The following is a 24940-nucleotide window of genomic DNA, read 5'->3' as shown; positions in this document are numbered from 1 at the left end:
CCCCAAATATAATCCACTCTGCAACCCTCATTGCATACTCCTACGATAAAAATAATGCCCTAAAATATAATACTTTTAGACTATTCTCTCCCCCATAGTTTACGGCATGGAAAAACTTTTTGATGAACACAGAGGTTTCATCTTTAGAAAATCCCATTCATAAATTTTTTCCTCTCTAAAATGTACGTTTCTGACTGTTGTTATCAGCCTCTTTACACCATAGAGTAGGCCTTCTAAATTTGGTCCTAATTTACCTTTTGTCAACTTTATGTTTTTAGGCTTTACAAGACAGTGTCGAAAATCAGAGAGATTCTTCTACAGCATCAAAGAGAACTCAGGGAATGATTCAAGAAAGTGGTATCATTTGCACTAGCCAACAATATATTGAGATACTTGGGAATGAACCTATCTGTTGTTGTTGTTGTTGTGTGCTGTATAGTCAGAATGGACCCACAGCTGACCCTCTGGCGGGTTTTCGGAAACAGTAATTTCACAAAAGGATATTGCTCATCCTTCTCCCATGGAAGGGCTGGTGGCCTCAAACTGTGTATGTCTGGGATTGCAGCCCAGCTTCTTGCTATCAGGCTACTGGAGACATAAAAGACCTATACAAAGAAAACTACAGAACATTTCTGTAAGACACAATAAAAGACCTAACTATATGGAAAAATGTCCCTTGTTCATGGATAAGATGACTCAATATTGTTATGTTCAACCCAATCCCAGTACAGATACCAAGTTCATTTCTCAAGGATATTGAAAGGGAAACACTCAAGTTTATTTGGAGAGGAGAGAGACCCTGAATAAGAAAGTACTTCTGAAAAAATAAAAATGAAGTGGGAAGCATAGCACTCCTTAACCTCAGAAACTACTACAGTAGTAGTAGCCAAAACAGCATGGTTCCAGAATAAAAACCCAGAAATGGACCTCTCTGTCTGTGATCAACTGATATTTGACAAGGAAATAAATCCAATCAAATGAGGAATTCAACAAATGGTGATGGATAAATGGGTTGCTGCCTGCAGAAAGCTGAAACAGGATCCACATCTCATGCCATGTAAAAAAAAATCAGCTCAAGGTAGGACATGAGAGATAGGGATAGGGATTTGATTCTTAGAAGGTCTCATTTATCTATTTTGTTTTCTTGTGGTTGTAGGTTGTGATCATACTGTGGATTAGGACTTCTAGAGTTCTTCCAAGATTTTCTCTAATGAAGTTTATAATCTTTTATTTTACTCCTGGGTCCTTGATCCAACTTGAGTTGGTTTTTGTGTACGGTGTGTGGTGTGGGCCTTGCTTGAGTTTTCAACAGATGGTTTTAGAATTTGCCAACACTATTTGTTAAAAAGGCAGTCATTTCCCCACTTAACTGATTTCACCTCCTTGTCAAAAATCAGTTGAACATAGGTAGATGAGCTTATTTCTGTGCTTTTAAGTCTATTCTATTAATCTATATGTCTGTCACTGTACAAGTACCACACTGTCTTGGCCACCACAGCTGTGTAATATGATTTGAAATCAAGGAGTGTGATGTCTCTAACCTTGTTTCTCTTTTTTCTTAAATGCTTTACTTATTCGAGGTCTCTTTCCATTCCAAATAAAATCTGAAATTGCCTTTTCCATCTCGTTGAAGAATGAAGTTGGTCTTTGTATTGGAATTACATTGAATTGTAGATTTCCTTTGGTAAAACTGTCATTTTCACAATATTGAGTCCTCCTATCCATAAACATTGTATATTCTTCTATTTCTCCAGGTCTCTTTTTGTTTCTTGCAGTCATGTTCTGTAATTTTCTTTCTATAGGTCTTTTGTATCTCTATTTAGATTAGCTCCCAAGTTTTTAATTTTGTGGTTAGCTTTTCTTTTCTTTGTTTTTTTGTTGTTTTTTTGTGGTGGATATTGTTTTTCTTAGCTCCTTTTCTGCATTTCTTTGTCACTGTAGAGAAATGAAACTGATTTTTGTATGTTGATGATTTATCCTGCCAATTTGCTGAAGCTGTTGACCATGTCTAGTAATTTTCTGGCTGAGTCAGGTTTTCTAGGTATACTATCTTATTATCTGCTAGTTTTAATGATAAATGATAATATTATTAAATAATAAGTATTTAATAAATAAAGCTAGTTTTATTTACTCTTTTCCAATTTGGATACCTCTTATTTCCTTTTTCTTGTCTTATTGCTCACACTAAGACTTTCAGTACAATATTGAATAGGAGAGATAATAATGGACATTCTTGTCTAGTTCCTGTTCTTCTTTGAGCAAATGCCTTTACTCTCTCTCCATTGAGGATGATGTGGAGGAAATTCTCCTCATTCCTATTTTGCTGAGAGTTTTAATTAGAAAAATGTGTTTTATTTTGTTAAAGGCGTTTTCTGCATCAATTGATATTATAATGTGGTTCTTGATCTTTGCTTTGTTAATGTGATTAATTACATTGATTGTTTTTCTTATGTTGAACCATCCTTTCATAACTGTTATGAATCTTACTTGCTCATAATGAATTATTTTTTCAAGTACTTTTGGATTCTATTGGCCAGGATTTTATTCAGGATTTTTGCATCTATATTCATAAGAGATATTGGTCTGTAGTTTAAAATTCTGTTTTACTGTATACCAAACAGTGTGTAGGTATAAATTATAAAAAATGATGCCTAACATTGAAAATAATGGGAATCCCCAAACAGTTAATTTTGCTCATGTGAAATATATTCATAGACCATAAAGCCGTTGTCCAAATATAATAAATTAACATTGTATAGTTTAAAATCAAGAAAGGAGTGAAGTAGAGTTTATGCTTTCTTCATACTTATTCAATCAGTATGCCAAATTAATAATTCAAGATCGTAGACATTAAGAAGACTGTGGCATCAGGAATAGAGGAAAATTCATAAATAATTTGAGTTATAAATATGGCACAACCATACTTGCTGAAAATGAAGAGGATTAGTAGCACTGTTGCATAAGTTCAAAGAACACAACCTTTATTGTGGATTACAACTCAACATCAAGAAGCCAAGTTTCAGCACTGGACCAATAGACAAAATCATGATAGACTGTTGTTGTTATGTGCCGTCGAGTCATTTGCGACTCATAGCGACCCTATGTACAACAGCCCTAAACCCTACTCTATCTTCTGCCAATTGCTCTGCCTCTGACACACCCATCCTGATTACCACAGTCACTGAAACAATCCATCTCATAGAGGGTCTTCCCCTCTTGCGCTGTCCCTTCACACTCCCAAGCATGATGTCGCTTTCCAAGGACCTGTTCCTCCTTGCAACATGCCCAAAGTATGTCAGACGAAGCCCCAGAATCCTTGCCTCCAAGGAGTAGCTTGGTTTAACCCTCTCCTGGATGAATCTGTTTGTTTTCTTGGCAGTCCATGGTACATTCAATACTCTTCTCCAGCACCACAGCTCAAAGGCATCAATTCTCCTTCTGTCCTCCCTAGTCATTGTCCAACTCTCTGATGCATAACTAGTGATTGCAAAGACTATGGCCTGTATGAGGCGCACCTTAGTCTCCAGAGAGACACCGTTGCTCTTGAGTACTTTATAGAGGTCCCTAAAAGCAGACTTTCCCATCACAATACGTTTTTTGATTTCCTGACTGCTTCTGATGCTACCAATTGGTCCAGTGGTGAGAATCTTTGTCTTCTTGACACTGAGCCTCAGTCCATACTGAAGGCTGCAGTCCTTGACCCTCTGCAGCAAGTGCATGAGGTCCTGCTCAGTTTCAGCAAGCAGGGTTGTGTCATCTGCATGACGCAGATTGTTAATAGATCTTCCACCAACCCTGATGCCACAATTCTCCTCATAGAGCCCAGCCTCCCAGATAATCTGCTCTACATACAGGTTGAAAAGGTATGGAGACAGGATACATCCCTGGCGTACACCCTTGCCAATTTTGAACCATGCAGTGTTTCCTTGCTCTGTTCTGACGACTGTCTCCTGGTCCAAGTATAGGTTTTGCATTAGCAATTATTTAATTTTACTTGGACACACAACAGCCATGTTAATAGCACTCAGGGAATATCAAAAGATGTGTTGTACTTGGAAAGTCAGCTGCCAAATATCTCTCCAATGCACTCAAAAGCAGCAATGATAGTTTAAAAACTAAAGTGTACTTGATACACCTCATGGTTGCTTTATATGCTTCTGGAGGTTGAGTAAGAATAACAGAATGAGAATCAATACCATTGAACTGTGGTTTTGGAGAAGAGTCCTTAATATCCTATGGCTGCCAAAAGAACAAAACAAGTCTGTCTTAGAGGATGTGCAACAAGAATCATCCTTAGAGGAAAAGATGGTGAAACTTAGTCTCACATACTTTGAGCATGTTGTCAGGAGGGATCAGTCATTGCAAAATTATTTCTAAGAAAAGTAGAGAGTCAGAGGAATATAAGAAGATTATCAGCAAGAAGGATTGATACAATGATTATACCAATGAGCTGTGTTAGAGATGATGATGATGATGATGATGATGATGATGATGATGATGATGATGGCACAGGAAAAAGGAAAGATTAGGTTTGATATTGAAAAGTTTACTGTGAACTGGAGTTTACCTGGTGACAACCAATAACAGCACCACTCATGTATCTAATTATCAATTTTGGTGAAAAATCTTCATTTTCTAATTGAAAGACAATCCTATTTAATGTTTTACTTTAATTAAGTTACTAATTTTCTAAGGAGTTAACAAGCAGTTCATGATTTTTATAACAAGGCATATAAAATTAAAACATTTTTACAGTGATTGTTTTCTGTTTTCTTGTAGATAGTTTACATGGGCTGGTGTGAAGTTCGAGAACAGGACTCTCTTCAAGACAAGATGTATTCTCCAATATTTCTTGCCCTGAGAGGCTCAAGTCTTTACAAGTTTTTGGCACCTCCAGTAAGCATTTCTATTCAACCTTACTTGTTATGTGGTGATGACATAATAGCTTGACATCCATTTGACAATAATTCATAGCTTAATATCAATGTATTTTGAATAAAGTATTTAATAAAATAGTAGAAATGAATAAAAATATTTTTAAAAATATTATTCTAAAGATATAACTTCTCCTTGAAGAATTTATTTTTCTTTAATTGTACTTGAAAATATGTACATTTCTATTTATATTGTAATCAGGACAATAATGGTCAAATTATAATACTGTTAAAAGTTCCATGCAGTCTAGAGAAAGGAGATTTTAAGAAATTTTTATAGACACATATAAACATACATTGTTATTAAATTTTATTATTGTTAAATAACTAAATATTAAGGAATGAATACATTTAAAAAGACTAAAAGTATAGTAACTTGTTTTGAAATTTACTGTAGATGATAAATTTATCAATTATCTCTCAAAAGGAATTTGAAGATCTTTTTAAATGTATTTAGCACTCAATAGTTGCTAAAGAACTTTACATTTATTAGTAGACACAAATCCTCTGACACCAGTGCTTCTGAGTTGTTTACATCTTATAGAGAGATCTTCCATCAGTTGCCAAAGCTGTCCATCACAATGAAAGAAGAATGCTCATTTTTTTAGTGTAGAGTAGCTAGACAATTTGAACTGAAAGTTTTTAATTAGCAGATCTACAATTTATGCACTGTGCCACCAGAGTTTCTTACTTTACTACTCAAAAAGTCAAGTCATTGTCATTGAGTCAGAATCAATGGCTGTAAGTTACATAGGAAGAAATTCTGTCCATTTTTTCCCCCCAACAGAATCACTGGTAGTTTCTAACTGCCAGAGACTTATGACCTTTTGGCTAGCCATGTAGCACTTCATGTACTATATTAGCAAGTAATAATAAGTAAAACTAAGTGATAATTTTGTTTTATACTTTAGTGTGTGTCTATCCCAACCTTAGCCAACCTTTTCTAAAGTTAAAATTTTCACTAGTAAAGGATTTTCCTTCCCCACTTGAAAGACATCCTGGTCTCTATGGATATTATAGTTAAAATGGGTTTATCATTCTTTCACAGGTGAATCAAATCAAAACAACATTATTTATGATCATTCCTTATAGTCTATATTCTAGCCATAGGCCATGCCCCATTATGTATAGAAATCTATTACTCCTTTTTATAAGATCCTTCTTTTGGTAGCATATAACTTGCACAACAGTAGACACTTCGAAAGTATTTATTTATTATAAATATCATATACCAGACCTCTCACTTGCACATCTAATTATGTTAAGTGTCTAAGAATAACTTACTGTTGTTTGAGTTTCTGTATCTACAAAAAATTTAAAGAACCAAGAAATTGTGGGGGAAAGTCCACTATATTTTTGTCTATTGCTACTGTAGGAAACTCTGGTGCTTTAGTAGAAAGCACTTGTGCTACCAACCCAAAATCATGTGGTTAAAATTCACCAGTTGCTTCACATGAGAAAGATGGACAGTCTCCTCCTGGATGTTTTAGAACCTTTGAAAACTCACTGGAGGGTCAGCTAAGAGTTGATTCCATCTTGAAGGCATATTACAACACCATTTCTATAGTGAATACTTTTGTAGGATTAGACAAACACATACGTATTCCAAATGTAAATAAGTGAGTTAACTTTTAATGCTTATATATGGTGTTTTATGTTGGTATAAAACGAATAAATTCTAAATATAAATTATGAATCCTTTTAAAAGTAAAACCTATGTTGATATCTAGTGGTCTTCATTGTGTTTACTCATAGTAATCTAAGAAAAATTACTTGTTGAGAATTGTTGTTGTTATGTGCCACTGAGTAAGAACTAAATCATAGCTAAACCTCCAGGGATTTTCAGAGCCTGCAGATAATGTGGGAGGAGACTGTCCCTCTTTTTTCTTTAGGGCAACTGATGGATTCAAAACAGGTGCCTTTGAGTTGGCAGTACAACTCTTTATTACCAGGCCAGGATAAAAAATTATTAATGTTATACTTAGAAAATCTGTAAAATTTTAAAATAATGAGGGTTATTGATTGCATAATTTAAAATATTAGTAGAAAAAGAGACGTGAAGATGTGAACAGAACAATTAAAACACACGCAAGCATCATACAAATAATTTAAAACTCAGAGACTGAATAAATAAATCCGTGAATGGTTCACTTAATATACACCATAATAAGAAATGTCTAAGGTTTATGACATTGTTTTCCCATCCTTAAAGGTGACTACGTGGGACTGGACTCGAGCTGAGAAAACATTTTCCATATATGAGATTATGTGCAAGATTCTAAAGGTATAATCAATATATAGTAATTGTTTTAATAATGTATTCTCAACAAAACCTAGAGTAGGTATTTTATTTAGCTTATAAAAATGAGAACCCACGAATATACAAGAAAAGATCAACAAATGCTTAATTCTTTATATTGTCTCAAATAAACTTTACTCAGTTTCTGCATTACTACAGTGATACAAGGATGAATACATTTCAGTGAGTATCCATGCAGGTGGAAGCAGAGTTCTATTGGAAATAGTTTGAACTTAAACCTGAATTGTCATAATAGTTTCTGTTTGTTTGGTTTACTGACTAAAATGGGGGAAAAATGCTTAAGTGTTAGGTTTAGAAAATATAAAAACAAAAAGGCACATGGAGGTAAAAATTGTGTTTTTCAAGCTTGAATTTAACCAATTCTTTCAAAAAATTCAAAACGGCATAATATTACCTATCAATCAAATTTGAGTTTTACATAGGATGTTTTCCTTTTTATAAAAAGACATTTTTATAACATGGTAAAAACTTTGGTTATGACTATGTTACTTTAAAATCTTGACAGAAAAACATGAACCAGAACAACATTTTCTAAATGTATACTTCAATACATTGACAACAATTATCACCCTTCTTTTCTGAATTGTTCCTCTCTCATTAACGTAAGATCATGCTAGCGTGATCTATACGGAGTTGCACTGCTAATACAAAAGTGCCACCTCTCTGGTGGTTCAAATTCACTCATGGCTCCATGGGAGAAAAATAAACAATCTTCTGTACATTAAAATGTACTAAAGTTTCAGAAATTTGTTAGAGAGTCAGCTATGAGTTAGTTCTGACTCTATGACAATGAGTTTAGTTTCATTAATATAAACTACTTAAGTTCTCCATGTAGTCTTTGGAGTTACTTTTGTAAATTTGATATCTTCTAGATGGTTCCTAGTTGGGGTACTAGCTAGCATATCAATGGTGGTCTTGTGTTGACGGTAGTCACATAGGGAAGATTTTGGGGTTGTGTTTGATGTGTGTTTCAGTTCTTTTTCCCTCAAAAAAGTAGGTGGACCTTGAGCCTTTGACTAAGGGTGGAGGCCTGCTGGAGGGTGTGGCTTTAAAATCCATAATGAGGTGATGAGTTTGTGGCCTGACCTGGGGCCTAGGGCCTGGAGTCTCCCTCTATTCTAGGAGTTGGCTGCTAGCTAGCATTTTGATGGCAGTCTCATCTTGATGGTGGTCACATAGGGAAGTTTTTGGGGTCATGTTTGGTGTATGTTACTCTTCTTTTTCCACCCCAAAATTGGGTGGCCCTTGAGCCTTTGACCAAGGGTGGAGACCTGCTAGAAGGTGTGACTTTAAAATCCCATAAGGCCCTCAGCCCTCTGGCCCTCAGGCCAAATTTATTAATATTAATAGAATATTCTTTAGATGACACAGCAATTGTTTGTTTATTTGCTGTACTTAACAACTTGGAGTTGCTGTGATGCTGAACATTGTTCTATAGTCGTGTTAAATACCATAATGTTTACCCATTATGTACAATGTTTGGATGAGCTTCCAGATTGATTCATGATGGGAAGCAGGAATGGCATCTACTTCCTAAGCTAGATGCCTCTGGAAACTCTACCAGCTCTTTAAAATGTATAAATGTACAGAAATGACGTTAGTTATAGAACAGAGTTCAGGTGTTTGGGGTTTTTTTTGTGTGTGTGAAGCTTACTGTGAGTCATATTCAACTCGACACCACTTAACCATTGCTAAATGAGACTAGTGAGGTTATATCTGGAGAAACACTCTTCCAGTTTACACATCACTCTTTGTCAATGTGCTGTATGAACTAACTTGGATTTTCTGTGATGCTGAAACTTGTGCATTGGGGTATCAATATCATAATGATTTCCCATGTTTGGTGGAGCTCCCAGTTGTAAAACAGGTTTGGAGGCAGAAGTGGCATCCACTTCCCAAACCACATGCTTCAGGAAACTCTATGAACTTGGAGAAATGACGATTGTAATGGAAAGGCAATAATAGGTCTTTCATTCATAGAGTTGCTATGAGGTAAGCTCAACTTGATGGCAATCAACAACAACAAGAATAATAACAATAAAAGATGGTTCCTAAGAGCACAATGCTCAATGCATATGTTCCACAGTATATTCAGAATATCCTTTAGCAATAGGTAACCTATTGTTTGGTTTTAAAAATATTTCAGGACATATTTTAAGTTATAAGGTTTAAAGATTATCTAGGGATATGGTTTCAGGGGATTGTATAGCCTTCATGACTCCAGAAAATCTGGATTCTGTGGGAATTTAAATGAGGTTCTCTATTTTTCCTTTTTAATCAGGGTGCAGAATATTCTGTTCCATAATGATGATTAGGCATCAAGTTTATGGCTTTTATGACATCTTAGCTAATTGGCCTAATAAAATATTTAGATTTTTCTTCCATTTGTTAGTTCATTGTATAGTGTTTGTAATCTAAAAGCTGGAAAAAATAATTCAAGATATAATTGGCCTCTATTTACCCGGTCAATGTAGAAAAATGGAGAGGTAGGAATAGAAAGAAGAAACAGGATGCATTGCTAATTACTTTTGTGAATAAATATCTCTATTTGCCATGAGACCAGAAACACTGGATGGATTCTAGCTACTATTTCATCTATTTTTAAGTATATTATCCAGTAGTATTTATTACTTTTCCATTATATAATCTTCACTACTATTTCAAAATGTTTTTCATAACTCAAACAAGAAACAAAATATCCCCTAAGCAATAATTTCACCTTTCCCATACTCACTCAGTCCTGATAAACACTAATGCATTTTTGTTGTAGAGCATGTGCTTACTCTAGATATTGCATATTATGTGATGCCTTGCAGTATGCATCCTTTTTTTGTCAGATTTATTTCACTCAGCATGATATGTTCAAGGTTCATGTACGTGGTATTATGTATCAAGATTTATTTCTATTTTTGCCTTAATAATAATGAATTTTATTTATTCATTAATACATTCATAAACATTTGGTTTATTTGCATCTTTGGACTGTTGTGAAAAATGCTGCAGTGAACTTTGATATCACAGAAATTTTGTAGTAAAAAGCAGTATAGAATTCTTTGAAATTTCACATTATCTCTCTTGACATTTGGGAGAGTTAAAACCAGAATAGGCTCCATTCAGTTTCTATTCTCGTGTCTGAACACTGGGAAGTACATCAGGTTTATAATTAAATCTGTGTTTAAAGTTAACCTTGGTTGTGCAACCAAGGAGAAAAATAAAAGCTTGTACTTTATGCCAATTGTTTCTGTTCTACTTTAAAGACTTTGTAGAACATGCTGGAACATCGAAGATATACTGAAATGTATCAAACTGTCTGCAGGTAGAGGTAGAAAAATTTTGATTGACTCAAAAGTCTATAATTTTTGTTCATGACACTGCTTGAGGAACTAATAGGATAAGAACAACTCTGAAATAGTTGAGTTGGTTGTCAGGTTGTTGTTTGGATTTCTGTGCCTATGATGTGTTTTACAATCAAGAAGTGTGAAGTCTCCTGCTTCTCTCAATGTTTTCTTGGCTATCTAGGGCCTCATTTCTTTCTTTCTTTCTTTCTTTTTAATCCAATATTATTATTGTTGGTATGTGCCAACAAGTCACCTATGATTCACAGTGATCTTATGTACAACAACTCTGAAGCCTGCCTGTCCTGAGCAAGTCTCACTGACACTGACATATCTACTCACTTTCCCCAGATATGGTGTCAACACATCTCATCCATATTCTTCCTCTCCTTTGGTGTCTCTCCACCCTTAGAAGCATGATGTCCTTCTCGAAGGACCTGTCCTTCCTGGCCCTGTGTCCAAAGTATTTGAAACTAAGCTTCAAAATCCTAGCCTCCAAAATGAAATTTGGTTTCACCCTCTCCAATATACACTTGTTATATATGAAATATAGCATTAAATACCATTGCACAATTTAATTATTTATATTGTCTTAACTAGAATCACTATTTCGCTAACTTTCCTATCTTCTGACCCATCTATTTGCTAATCTCTGCTCTATCATCCTCACTTCCTAAGGTCAAACCACCATAGAAGTTGATTCCTCGCAATGTTTCTGTGTGTAAACCTTTCATTAGTTCCCTCCCCCCACATCCAATTTCATCAGTTATGCATGAGCTGTTCAAGTTAGTACATACTTATACATAATGTCTTATTGTCCATTCATTTCAGATTGACTTTCTGTTTATATCCCTAGTCTTTCAAGGTCTACATCCTCCTATATGGACTGAAGCTAAACATAAAGAAAACAAAGATTCTAACCACTGGGCTAATTGGCAGCATCAGCATGGATTGTGAAGAGATTTAGATAGTTAACAGTTTTAATTTACTTGGCTCCACAGTCAACACTCTTGGTAACAGCAGCCAGGAAATCAGGAGATGAATTGCATTGGGAAAGTCGGCTGTGAGGGACTTTTCAAGAGTACTGAAAGCAACAATGTCAGGCTGGAGACTAAGGTGCAACTGATCTGGTCTATAGTCAGAGAGTTGGACAGTGAATAGGGATGATAGAAAGAGGATTGATGCCTTTGAGCTGTGGTGCTGGAGACGAGTGTTGAATATACCATGGACTGCTAGGAGAACAAACAGGTTTGTTCTGGAGAGGGTGAAGCCAGAGTATTCCCTGGAGGCAAGGATTCTGAAGCTTTGTCTGACATATTTTGGGCATGTTGCAAGGAGGGACTGGTTCTTGGAGAGGGACATCATGTTTGGCCGAGTGGAGGGGCGGAGATGGAGAGGAAGACCTTTGGTGAGATGGATCGATTCTGTGACTGGAGTGGTGGGAATAAGTGTGTTTGAGATGGCTAGGTTGGCACAGGATAGAACAGCATTTAGAGCTCTTGTACATAGGGTCTCTATGAGTCACAAGTGACTCGATGGCACATAACAACAACAACAAGATTAGTAGCAGACCAGTTATAAGAAGTGTCGAGTCAATGTCGTCCCAACTGCTTGATTTATTATAAATCCATGATTTCCTACATCAACAGCTCCTCCTTTGTTATGTTCCCTAGAGCTTCTATGTCACATGGGTTCAGTGGTTCACTAAAAGGTCTCCCAGAGACTCAGACACATTAGAGGAATGACTCACCTGATTGTAGATATACAGGCTGGTTTTTCAGAAACCGATGAGAGATGCACTAGGATCCTGTAGACTGTCAGTTGTGGTGCAGCTGGATGCTGAGTCCCAGGACAAGTGAGCATCCCAAAAAGAGAACTAGCATGGAGGTCCCATTGGCTTATATAAGCCTCTGGTAGAGAGGCACTAGTATCCCATTCTAATTCTCTGTCCTTAATACAAAAAATACTTAAGCACATAAATAAACAATTAATCATTGGATAAACAGTTTGTAATTTTGAATGATAAAACTTAAACACCCCAAGACATCACCCTCTAGCTTTTCTAGCCATCACCCTCACACTTGAAGAATCAAATTTCACCTTACAAACTTAATAAAAACTGTATACATGAAAGCATTCAAGCTAGCAATTTCATGCCTTATGCTTTAATCTCCCTCATTTTAGATAACCAATTTCTGATTTGCCTGTTCCTATCAAACCAGTACTCTGATTAACAAGCACATTCCTTTCTCTGAGAAATCTTCTATTCCAGTTGGAACATTTAGCATCTGCATCCGTAAGTAAAGTCCAGTCACGAACACACCACCAGGTTAAAGCAATCAACACTAGGTCAGTGCATGAAACATCTTTTCTTCATCTGGTTGGGTTTTGGTCAATGAATCTACAATCATCAGTTGCTAGGTCAGCTGCCAACTCAGGAGTCTGTACTTCTTCCTGTGTTTCAGGCCGTTTGGCTTCTTCACTCAGTCTTAGCCCCCATATGGTACCAAGTCAACAAGATGGGATATGCATAACCCCCTGATCTTCAAATATTACAACATAGAAGAAGCATCATTATTAATCAAACATCCAAATAAATACATAACATTGAACATATTTCATCTTAAACCATTAAGTGCATCATGGCTTTGCTTTTCTGGTCTCTAAAGTAATCTCTTTGCTCTGAATCACTCTGGAGGTATTAACATAATGTTAGATATCCCTCACTATATGACTCATTTATTCATTTGTTACCCTTAGTATTTTATATTTCCTTCCTCCGATTTGTAATTTATTTGTACCCAAATGTTTCCACCTTGTGAAGGGACATCAGGATTAGCTGCTTTGCCAGTCCAAATCACAGGTTACAAGATCTCTGGCTAGGGCTCCGCCTTTAGGCCATTCCTATTCATGTTGCCTAGGGTTACATAGATACACCACAAGTAGGCAGTTGACCAGTAGGCAGGACAGTAGTATTCACTGTTACCACTACTTTTGCAAGAAGAAGTAAAGGTACAATCTATCCCATGAGACCTTTGGGATTCTCGCATACAATTTTAAAGGTATTGTTACAGATTTTGCTCAGAAAACACTCATGCTTCTGGTATCTGTAGCTGCATCCTTGGACCTTGGACTGTACCATCTATCAAGAGTAAAAGTTTCATGTGATGTGGGGAAGGATTGTATAGTAGCACCAGCATATTTTCCTACCCTTTCTTCTCCAGATATCCCTGAAAAATGTGGGAATCTGTCCGGTGCGGAATTCCTTTTAGTTCCTCTCATACTGAATGTGAGCACACACTATTAAAGGCATGTGAGTCAGCCCTTCACATCCTTATTCCTCCCTGTTTTATATGATAAATATTTCAATTGCTCATTTCAATCTCTATCAAACTATTACTCTGAGGGTAGTAGACAACATGGTATGCCTATTTAATATGATGCTTCTTGGCCCATTGCTATATTCTGTAGGCCATAAATTGTGTTCTTAGGTCTGAAGAAATAAAACTTGATAGCCCAAACTAATACAGTATTTTATGCTCTTGTCCTTGAATGTTGTTGTTGTCCTTGAATGACATTTTTGACATTTGCATTGATTACAGGATATGCAAAGCCCAGTCTGGAGTAAGTATTCCTGTGAGGACCTATTTGTAGCCACCGGCTACCACCGAAGCCATTGTTCTGATATAATCAACTTGCCTTTAATATTCCTTCCTCGGAATCTGTCTAAGAGCCAACTACAATATTAAGTTTAGCTCTTGCTAGCAATCAGAGCAATCTTGATTGACTTTTGTGCTTCAGAATGAAAAATAGGCATATGTGTAGATTCAGCCCATTTTTGCATTGCTGCCATATCCCTGTGTCCACTCATTTCATGACTCCAGTTGACCACCTCAAGGGAGTGTACCAACATGTCCACCTGATTATTCCAATAACCCTCTGTTCCTGACAAAGACATGTCCAACTCCATTGTGTCCCCTAAGTTTCTAGAGTGCTTTCTACAGGTTCGTATCCTACACTGGTGTCCCTTTAATAGTTCAGTTTTTTCATGGACCATTTGCTTGACCATATGGCTAAGCCATTAGTTACTGCCCATGAATCATAAAAAATCCCAACATATGAACTCTCACCATTGCTCAGTTCTTCAGTCATTGCCAGGAAGACAGCATGAAGTTTAGCTCATCGTGCAGATCTGTTCTTGCCTTCTTCAATCCAGCTGTTGTTATCTACTAGTCTTAATGTGGCAGATTTCCACATCAAGAATTGTCCTTACCTTGGAAATTTCATCTGTGAAATAAGTAGCCCATTGCTGATCATCTGTAAGTTGTTCATAGAGCACTGTCCGTGTGATGACTCTGGTAACTTCCCAGGAGGCTGCAGCATAAGACCGATGGGAAATGGAGCTGCTTGCTTGTGGACACATTGTGAAGCACCATTTCCGTTTTATGACAAAACTTACCAGTTGCCTTTTTACTTGTTTGAAAAATGATATTTGGTATCTGTATTGGAATTGCTTTAAATATGTAGATTACTTTTGGTATGATTATTGTTTTCACTATATTGAGTCTTCTTATCCATAATCAGAACATTTCCCCATTTATTTTGGTCTCTTGTGGTACTAGGGATATTATAGCTAGTGGTAGATGGATCTTGGCAGAAAGCAGAGAGTATGAGAGGAATGTATATCTGTGCTTCAATACCTATGCAAAGGCTTTTGACTGAGTGGATCACAACAAGCTATGGCTGACTCTGAGAAGAATGGGAATCCCAGAACATTTGACTGTTCTTATGTGAAACCTATATTTGGACCAAGAGGCAGTCATCAGAACAGAGCAAGGAGACACTACATGGTTCAAAATCAAGAAGGGAGGCTGCCAGGACTATATTCTGTCTCTATACCTTTTCAATCTGTATGCAGTACAGATCATCTGAGACGCTGGACTGTATGAGGAGGAATGTGGCATCAAGATTGGTGGCACAACCCTGCTTACTGAAATTGAGGAGGACCTGAAGTGCTTGCTAAAGAAGGTCAAGGACTGCAGCCTTTAACAGACTAAAGGTCAATATCAAGAATACAAAGATTCTTACCACTGGGCCAATTGGCAGCATCAGTATGGATGGTGAAGAGATTGAGATAGTTAACGATTTTAGTTTGCTTGGCTCCACAGTCAACACTCTTGGTACTAGCAGCCAGAAAATAAAGAGATTAATTGCATTGGGAAAGTTAGCTGTGAGAGACCTCACAAGAGTACTGAAGAACAATGGTGTCAGGCTGGAGACTAAGGTGCAACAGACCTGGTCTATAGTCTTTGCAAGTATGTGCTATGCATCAGAGAGTTGGACAGTGGCTAGGGATGATTGAAAGAGAATTAATGCTTTGAACTGTGGTGCTGGTGAAGAGTGTTGAATATACCATGGACTGCTAGGAAAACAAACAAGTTTGTCCTGGAGAGGGTGAAGCCAGAATGCTCCTTGGAGTCAAGGATTCTGAAGCTTCATCTGACAAACTTTGGGCATTTTTCAGTGAGGGACCAGTCCTTGGAGAGGGACATCATATTTGGCAGAGAGGAGGGACGGTGCAGGAGAGGAAGACCCTTGATGAGATGGACTTATTCTGTGATTGGGGTGGTGGGATTGAGTGTTTCAGAGATGGTAAGGTTAGCACAGGATAGAGCAAGGTTTAGAGCTTTTGTACATAGGATGGCTATGAGTCACCGGTGACTCAATGGCTCATAACAACAACAATGTTTCTTACAGTGATTTTCTATAGTTCTCTTTAGAAAAGTGTCTTTTGTGTCTCTAGTTAGGTTTACTCTCGAGTATCTCCAATTGTGGTTGACTATTATAAGTGGTATTGCTTTCTTAGGTTTCCTTTTCTATGTCTCTTTTGATACTGTCAAGGAATCTCATTGGTTTTTGGATATTGATCTTTTATCCAGGCACTCTACTAAATTGGTCTACTAGATCTAACTGCTTTTTCTTTGATTCTTTGAGATTTTTCCAAGTACACTATCATATTGTTTGCATGTCATGTAGCAACATTTTTACCACGTTTTTGCCAAGCTGGATGTGTTATAGCCAGCCCAGGATCTATGAAGCACCACACACTGAGTACCAATTACGAATGCTTTATTAACTGGCATCCAAGGGTGAGCTCATGCTCCAAAGGACCCTCAACCCAAATAACGTCATACTTAAGCATTATAAAAGGGGAAAAAAAATCACAAATAAGTGGGTTAGAGTTAGACTTTTTTCTGGAAAATGCTGACCGTGTTCCCAAGAGCAAAAGCAACTTACAGAAGCAGATAGTATCCTGAGAAGTTAACATCACCCCTCCCCTGCTAGCAGGCAACTCCTTACAGAACCAGGAAGTCTTCGGCCTTATAGTTTTATAGAATACCTTGTCTTGCTCTCTACTTTCAACCAAGCAGCTTATTAAGCTACACTAAAGAACCTACTTAAAGGGAAAAAGTCATTTATGAAAAATGGACTGACTCCTGGGCTAAGATTAAATCAGTTAGATTAACTTGAATATTTCAGATGATTCTTCTTTCCTTCTCTTGTTTTATTGTCATAGCCAGTACTTCCAATACAAAATATGAGGAGTGGTGAAAGTGGACATCCTTGAATGTGTTTCTCTATTTATAATAATGGTAGCTCTTAGTTGTGCATAAATACTTTTCACAGTGTTGAAGGAATCCCCTTCTCTTCCTATTTTGCTAAATATTTTAGTTAGGAAAAGTGCCAGATTTTCTGGAAGGACTATTCTGTATCAATTGTAGGAGTCACATTGTTCTTATTCTTTGTTGATGTGATGAATTATATTGATTATTTGGTTGGGGTTTTTTTATATATATTGAACCAAGCTTGAATATCTGTTATGAATCTCACTTGGTCATGATGAAACTCTTTTTTTATGTGCTGTTGTATTCTGTTGGCTAGGATTTTGTTAAGGGTGTTTAAATCTATGTTCATGAGAGATCTCTGTAGTTCTCTTTTTTGACAATGTCTTTTCCCGGGTTTTGGTTTTAGGATTATGCTTGATTTACAGATGGACTCTGGTAGTGTTCCTTTTTTTTTAGTTTTTTAAAAATACTTTAAGAAGAATTAGTTATAGATCTTCTCTGAATGTTTGGTAGAATTCAGCTGTGAAGCCATATGGGTCTGGATTTTTTTTTAAGTGAGGGGAAGGATATTTTTGACCTGTTCTTCTTTTGTGATGGGTCTGTTCAAGTGTTGTACATCTATTCATGTCAATCTGGGTAGGGTGTGAGTTTAAAGGAACTTGTCTCTTTTCTCTAGGTTTTTAAATATATCAGTTTATAGCTTTTCATAATATTCTAATATTATTGATTTTATCATTTAACTATGTTTTATTTTCATTATCATTGGTTGTGAGGAAATTTTAAATTTCTTTTTTAAATTTTTTTTTTTTATAATCTAATCATGATACAGCGTGATGTTATTTCCCTTCCATGTGGGTGGTTTTATAAGCTTTACCCCCTAGTGGTTAATTTCTACTTTTATGGTATTGTGGGCTGAGAGGATACTTTGTATTATTTCAATGTTTTTTTTGATTTATTGAAGCTTGTTTTATGTCCTAATTTATGATCAATTCTGGAGAATGTACCATGTGCACTCGACAAGAAAAGAAATTAATTTTAGCTTCAGTGCAGTGTCCTGAATACATCCACAAAGTCAAGTAGGCTGATTGCATAGTTTAGATCTTCTGAATCTTTGCTAAGTTTCTTTCAAGTTGATCTATCCTTTGGTGAGAGTGATGTGTTAGAGTCTCCTGTCATCCTTGTGGAGCCATCTATTTCTTTGTCCAAGTATGGACACACCTGTTAATCATTGTTTCAGGTGTTTTGCATGTCTATAATTTTGTGTATAGATATTGAGCAAGTTTAAGTCTTCTTGATCTATTATACTTTTAATCATTATAGTGTCCTTCCTTATCTTTTATGGTGAATTTCTTCTTGAAGTCTGTTTTATCAGTTGTTAATATTGCCACTCCTTTTTTGTGGATACTATTTGCTTGATACATTTTTTTCAACCCTTTGATTTTCAGTCTATCTTTTCTCTCATCTTTTTAGATGTGTCTCTTGTAGATAGCATTGTGATGAGCTTTGTTTTTTATACATCCTCACAACAAATTGTGGCTAATCTTGAGGAGACCGAGAATTCCAGAACACTTGATTATGTTCATGCAAAACCTATACTCTGACCAGGAAGCAGTAGTCAGAAGAGAGCAAGGAAACACTGCATGGTTCAAAATCAGGAAAGGAATGTCAGAGATTACTGTCTCCATACCTTTTCAATCTACATGCAGAACAAATCATTTGAGAGGCTCGGCTTTATAAGGAGAGAAGGAATGTCACATCAGAATTAGAGGAAAACTCATCAACAACCTGTATTTTGCAGATGACACAGCCTTGCTTGTTGAAACTGAGGAGAACTTGATGTGTTTGCTGCAGAAAGTTAAGGACTGTAGTCTTCAATATGAATTCAAGTTCAATATCAAGAAGGCAAAGATTCTTAATGCTGAGCAAATTGACAACACTATAACAGATGGAGAAGAGACTGAGGTTATTAATAATTTCAGCTAACTTGGCTCCACAACCAATGGTCTTGGCACTAGGAGTCAAGAAAGCAAAAGATTAATTGCTCTTGGAAAATCTACTCTCAGGAGTCTCTCCAGAGTACGGAGAAACAAAGATGTCAGTCTAGATACTTAGATGTGCCTCATTTCAGCCGTGATCTTCACAATAACTTGCTATGCATCAGAGCTGGGCAATGACTAAGGATGACAGAAGAATTAATGCCTTTGAGTTATGGTGCTGGATAAGAGTACTGAACATACAGTGGACTGCCAAGAGAACAAACAGATCTGTCTTGAAAAGTTTGAAACATATTTTCTCCTTGGAGGTTAGGATTTTGAAGCTCTGTCTCGCATACTTTGGGCATGTGGTTAGGACACACCAGTCCTTGGAGAGGGGCATCATGTTCGGAAGGGTAGAGGGAGAGTGCAGGAGAGGAAGAACCCAGATGAGATGAATTAACACAGTAACTGGGATAAGCAGAGTAGGTATGTCAGTCAGTGAGACTGACTCAGGACAGGGCTGACTTCAGAGCTATTGTACATAGGGTTGTGATGAGTCTCAGGTTACTTGATGGCATATAAAAACAGTAACAACTCCTTTTCTCTTAATTGATGCATTTAGTCCATTCACATTTAATATGATTAATGACAGGCCAGATTTTATTGCTGCCATTTCTTGTGTGTCTATTTCTGTTATTTCTGATTACTATAGTCCATCCACAGTGCTTTGTATCTGGTCTCTGTGTGTTATATTTCCCTTAGAATTTCTTGTAGAGTTGGTCTTTTTGTCTTGTTTTCATAAATTCTTTAAGTTCCTTCTTTTCTGGAAATGACTTAATTTTCCCGTCATACTTGTGAGCAGCTTTGCTGGATACAGGATCCTTGTTTACCAACTGTCCCCCCACCGTTCTGTATATACTATTCTATTGTCTTCTTGCTTACATGATTCTCGCTGAAAATCAGAAGTTAGTCTAATGAATGCTCCTTTGTAGTTGACTCTTTGTTTTTTCTAGTACTGCTTTTAGAATTGTATCCTTATTTTTTATGTTGTAGAATTTGACTATGATATGTCGTGATATTTTCCTTTGGGGTCTAGTCTGCTTGTAGCTTGCTGAGCTTCCTGAATGTGAATGTCCTCATTCTTTATGATGCCTGGGAAGGTTTTGTTTGTTTGTTTGTTTGCTTGCTTATTTTTTCTAGTATATCTTCCACAGTTTCCACAGTGCTCTCCTTGTCCTAATGTTCTGGTATTCCACTCATGCATATGTTGTTCCTTTGAATGTTATCACTAATGATTCTGATATTTTCTGTTTTTCTTTCATCACCTCTCTATTTGTTTTAATATATTCAAATTGAGGTTCTTGTCCACCAGCTCACTGACTCTCTGTTCCATCTTTTCTGCTTTCTTTCCCCTTCAATATGTTAAAAACTTCTGCTATTTCAGAACTGATGTTCTAGATTATGTTTTCATGGATTTCTGTTTATTCCATACTGTGTTGGCTGTACCTTCCCCTCTCTTTTTTGTGTAATATTTTTTTTTCTATCTTTTTACCTGTGACATCAGGTGTTTCTTCCATCTTTTGCATTTCTTCAGTAGTTCTTCATTTATCTCCCCATCAGTATTTTATTTTCCTGGCTCCGTGTCGCTGGTGTATTCTCTTTATTTATGGATTCATTCTTTATTCCATAACTGCTCCTAGGCTCCACATCAATTTATTTCTTCGGTTTCTCTGTCTCTAGGATATTATTGGTTAATATGAGTATTACTGATGGGAACTGTTCCTTTTTATGAAGTGATAAGAAGTCTGACTTGACCACCCTCACATTACATCTGCTCCTTTTGCTATTGGTGTCAGAAGAACTGTGATTTGTTATTTCTGCCAGAAACAATGTTTGCCTTTGTGAATGTGGAGTTTGGGAATACTTGCATTTAAAGTGGTTATTGTTTATTTCTTTTTTAAAAAAAATTTACTAGTTTTAATGAACATTTAGAGATTTTGAATTTCCATTCATTCATTTTTAAAGGAATCTGGTGAATATGCTTAACTCAGAGTGACTACCTAGGTCCACTTGATAAGTGGAAGTGGAAGATAAAGAATAATAAAGAGATACACTGAGTTTGGAATTGTTCCTTCAGCACTGTACACCTAGCATGATAAGTAGATAAATGAAGAAGGATTTCTGATTTGTGGAGCAAGAAGTCCTGAGAATCCCTGGTATATTGACTTGGAGTATGTGGAGCTGAGGTTAAGTGAGGAGACTAGCATGTCTGAAACACGAGAAGAACTGTGTACTCCTGAATTTGTGGCTGATACCCATTTGGACCTTGCCATGGATGGCTGATAATGTGTTGATTAGATTCCAACCAGAAGAGAAGATGTTTCATTCTGAGAGCTGGTGTTGAGTATTATATTATCTGATGGTTTGCTCAGGAATGAATCTGTGTTTATAGATGTAGATGTTTAGAAGATTGGTTACAAATACAAGATTAGTCAGAGAAAAAGACATGCTTGTTTCCTCAGAGTATAAGTTTGATAGGACTGGGCAAATAAGAAATTAACTATCTAAAATGTGGGGATAGAGACATAACGAATGAAGTATTTAGCTTACATATTTCAATGAATATGAATGATGGTCAGGGGACACTGATCCTAGAGATAATGAGAAATAATGGCTGAAAAGGCCAAGAGGTGAGTTGTGATATAGTTTAAAAGTTAAGCACAAATATATAGGTGCTCCACAAAACATTGCTGTGCATCAATGTGGATATTTGAGAGCTACAGCATCTGCAAGCATTGGTGGGGTGCAGCAAGAGTTGGAGGGGTATAACTGACCTCTGTGGGGTGCAGTTAGTCTTGGTGGGAAGCAGCAAGCTGCAGCAGGAACCACCCACCAGAAGCAAGCAGGACAGAAGCAAATTGAGTGAGGTACTTAGGGGAGATCATGGCTGATTGCTGGACCAATTGTGGGCCCCCATCACCTTAAGCAGGAAGGAGTGAGATAGCTGGAGCTCAACTGTGGTGGCAGACCCAGTTTTCGAGGAGAAACCCAAGGCTTCCTGATTTTTCATTCAGATCTCCTCTGCACTCCCATGTGAATCAGCATGTGAATCTCTCCCTCGTGCTCACAAAGCGTGCATCTGTGCATGCACCCACACTACTTTCATCTGCTTGTGTACCTGCCCAAACTTCTTCTGGAGCAGTGACATCAGATCAACAACCAGCTATCATCTCTGGCACAAAAACTATACCACAGCAAAATCTGAAAGAAGCAGACTACTTCACAAGCTCAAAGCAAGTTATCACCCCCCAATAGTGACAGGGTAGCAATGGATTTCCTGAAGCCAAAAAGTCTGATGGAACTTTCTGAAACAGAATTCAAAAGAACAATGATGTAATATTTTCAATAGGTGAAAATCAAACTTGAAGAAGTATAGTACACTGTAAGCACATATCAGGTAGACTCTTGTTTCTCTTCAGATCGAATAAATCTTTCGTCTTTTACTAAAGATTTCCGTGGAGAGGAACAACTTGAGTCTTAGACTAATTTTTTGAGGTCCTGCAAAAAAAAAAAATCGAAAACAATGAAGATAAAACTAATGAGGGATTAGAGGCACTGGTAAAACAAGAAACCACGATCCAAAATATGAGGTCCAAGGTTTCAGATACTGTCAAAATGATGGAAGGACACATGAACAGAGTTGAAGAGATGAAACACAGAACCAGTGAAATAGAAGATAGAATAGTCACCACTGATCTACTAGAGCAAAAAGAAGAATCAAAAACGAAGGAAAAAGAAGAAAACCCAAGAATAATGTAGGACACCATCAAGAGAAATAACAAGGAAATTATCAGAATATCAGAACAGGAGGAAGCAAGTAAAGGCACCAAAAAAGTAGTGAAATAATTACTAGAAGAAAACATCCCAGACATAATGAAGAATGAGAGAATATATATTCTAGAAGCTGAGTAAACACCATATAGAATAGACCCCAAAAGAAAAACACCAAGGTATATCATAGTCAAATTTTCCAGAATCAAAGATAAGGAGAGAATTCTGAAAGCACCAAGGGAGAAACTGAAAGAAACCTATAAGTGAGAACAGATAAGATCAGTGCCAATTTCTCAGCAGAAATTATGTGAACAATTATACTATGTGGAATGATATATATCAAAAACTCAAAGAATACAACTGTCAAACAAGAATACTGTAACCAGCAAAATTGTCCATCAAATATGAATGAGACATCAAGAAAAAAAGACCTAAGGGGGTATGTAAAAACAAGACCAGTGTTGCCGGAAACACTGAGAAACGTCCTTCTTACAGAGGTACCACAGAAAGCAGGATGGACCAAAGTAACTAGCAACAACACCATAGAGAACTCAACACAATGATAGCAATAAAAATTTGCCTCTCAATAATCATATTGAATGTAAATGGTTTAAATGCACCACTGAAGAGAAAAAGAGTAGCAGACTGGGTTAAAAAAACCCTGAAATCTATCAATATGTTTTCTACAAAAGACACACCTGAAAAATGAAAATAAAGAAAGAATAGAAATGAAAAGTGGGGGGGGGGCGGGAATATACCAAGCAAATGGCAACCAGAAAAAGCAAGATTAGCGATATTAATATCTAATAAAATAAATTTCAATGCAAAAACCATCACAAAGGACAAGGAAGATCACTACATGATGCTTAAAGGGTCAATACAACAAGAGGATCTAGCAATAATAAATATCTATGCATCAAATTAAAGACCTGCAAAATATATAAAACAGACATTAACAAAACTGAAAAAGGAAATAGACAACAGTACTATAGTATTTGGAGACATCAGTACACCACTGTCAAGAAAAGACAGAACTACCAGAAAGAAACTCCACAAAGATACTGAGGAATTAAACCACACAATAAACCAACTTCATCTCATAGATACTTACAGGCTAATGCACCCCCAAAAAGGACAATATACTTTCTTTTCTAATGTGCACTGAACATTCTCCAGAATAGAGCACATTATAGGCCATAAGGCAAGCATCAATAAATTTAAAAATATATAGAAATAACACAAAACATCTTCTCAGAACACAATGCTACAGAATTAGAAATTAATCACAAGAGGATAAAGGGGGAAAAAACACACACCATGCATTTGGAAGCTGAACAATACCTTGCTTGACCATGACTGGGTATGAGAAAAAATAAAAAGGAAATAAAAAAGTTTCTTGAAACAAATGACAACAAAAACACCACTTACCAAAACCTCTAGTAACCAGACAAAGCAATAATCAGAGGTCAATTTATAGCAATAAGCAAAAACATCAAAAGGCAGAAAAAAATTGACCATTGACTCTCTAACCCAACATCTCGAAAAAAATTGAAAAAGAACAGCAGGAAAACCCAACACCTTCTGAAAATCCTGAAATTATACAAATCAGAGTAGAAATAAATGAAATAGAAAACAATTTATACCATCAACAAAACAAGGAGTTGGTTCTTTGAAAAGGTCAATAAAATCTACAAATCAATAGCAAAACTAACAAAAGAAAAGAAGGAAAAGACACATAATCAGAATAAGAAACAAAATGGGCAACATCACAACAGAATCAACTAAAATATAAAGGCTAACATTAGAATTTTATGAAAAGCTATGTTGTTGTTGTTGTTGTTATGTGCCGTCGAGTCGCCTGCGACTCATAGCAACCCTATGTACAACAGCCCTAAACTCCGCTCTGTCCTGTGCCAAT

The 24940-nt window shown here is 36.6% G+C and overlaps 1 protein-coding gene across 1 annotated transcript in view; it reads left to right on the top strand.

Moving 5' to 3' along the window:
- SNTG1 (syntrophin, gamma 1) overlaps window positions 1-24940 on the top strand; it is a 481189-nt gene that overhangs the window by 307652 nt on the left and 148597 nt on the right. Inside the window, exons 12-13 of the mRNA XM_006901168.1 lie at window positions 4780-4896; window positions 7147-7218. Of these exons, the coding sequence (XP_006901230.1) occupies window positions 4780-4896; window positions 7147-7218 (189 nt within the window). The remainder of the gene's footprint in view (window positions 1-4779; window positions 4897-7146; window positions 7219-24940) is intronic.

The sequence above is a fragment of the Elephantulus edwardii genome, unplaced genomic scaffold (genome assembly GCF_000299155.1).
Source record: "Elephantulus edwardii isolate Elephantulus edwardi_28Jun2011 unplaced genomic scaffold, EleEdw1.0 scaffold00313, whole genome shotgun sequence".
Lineage (NCBI taxonomy): Eukaryota > Metazoa > Chordata > Mammalia > Macroscelidea > Macroscelididae > Elephantulus > Elephantulus edwardii.
The sequence above is the reverse complement of the archived record's forward strand: the minus strand, read 5'-3'. Positions and strand labels throughout refer to the sequence as shown.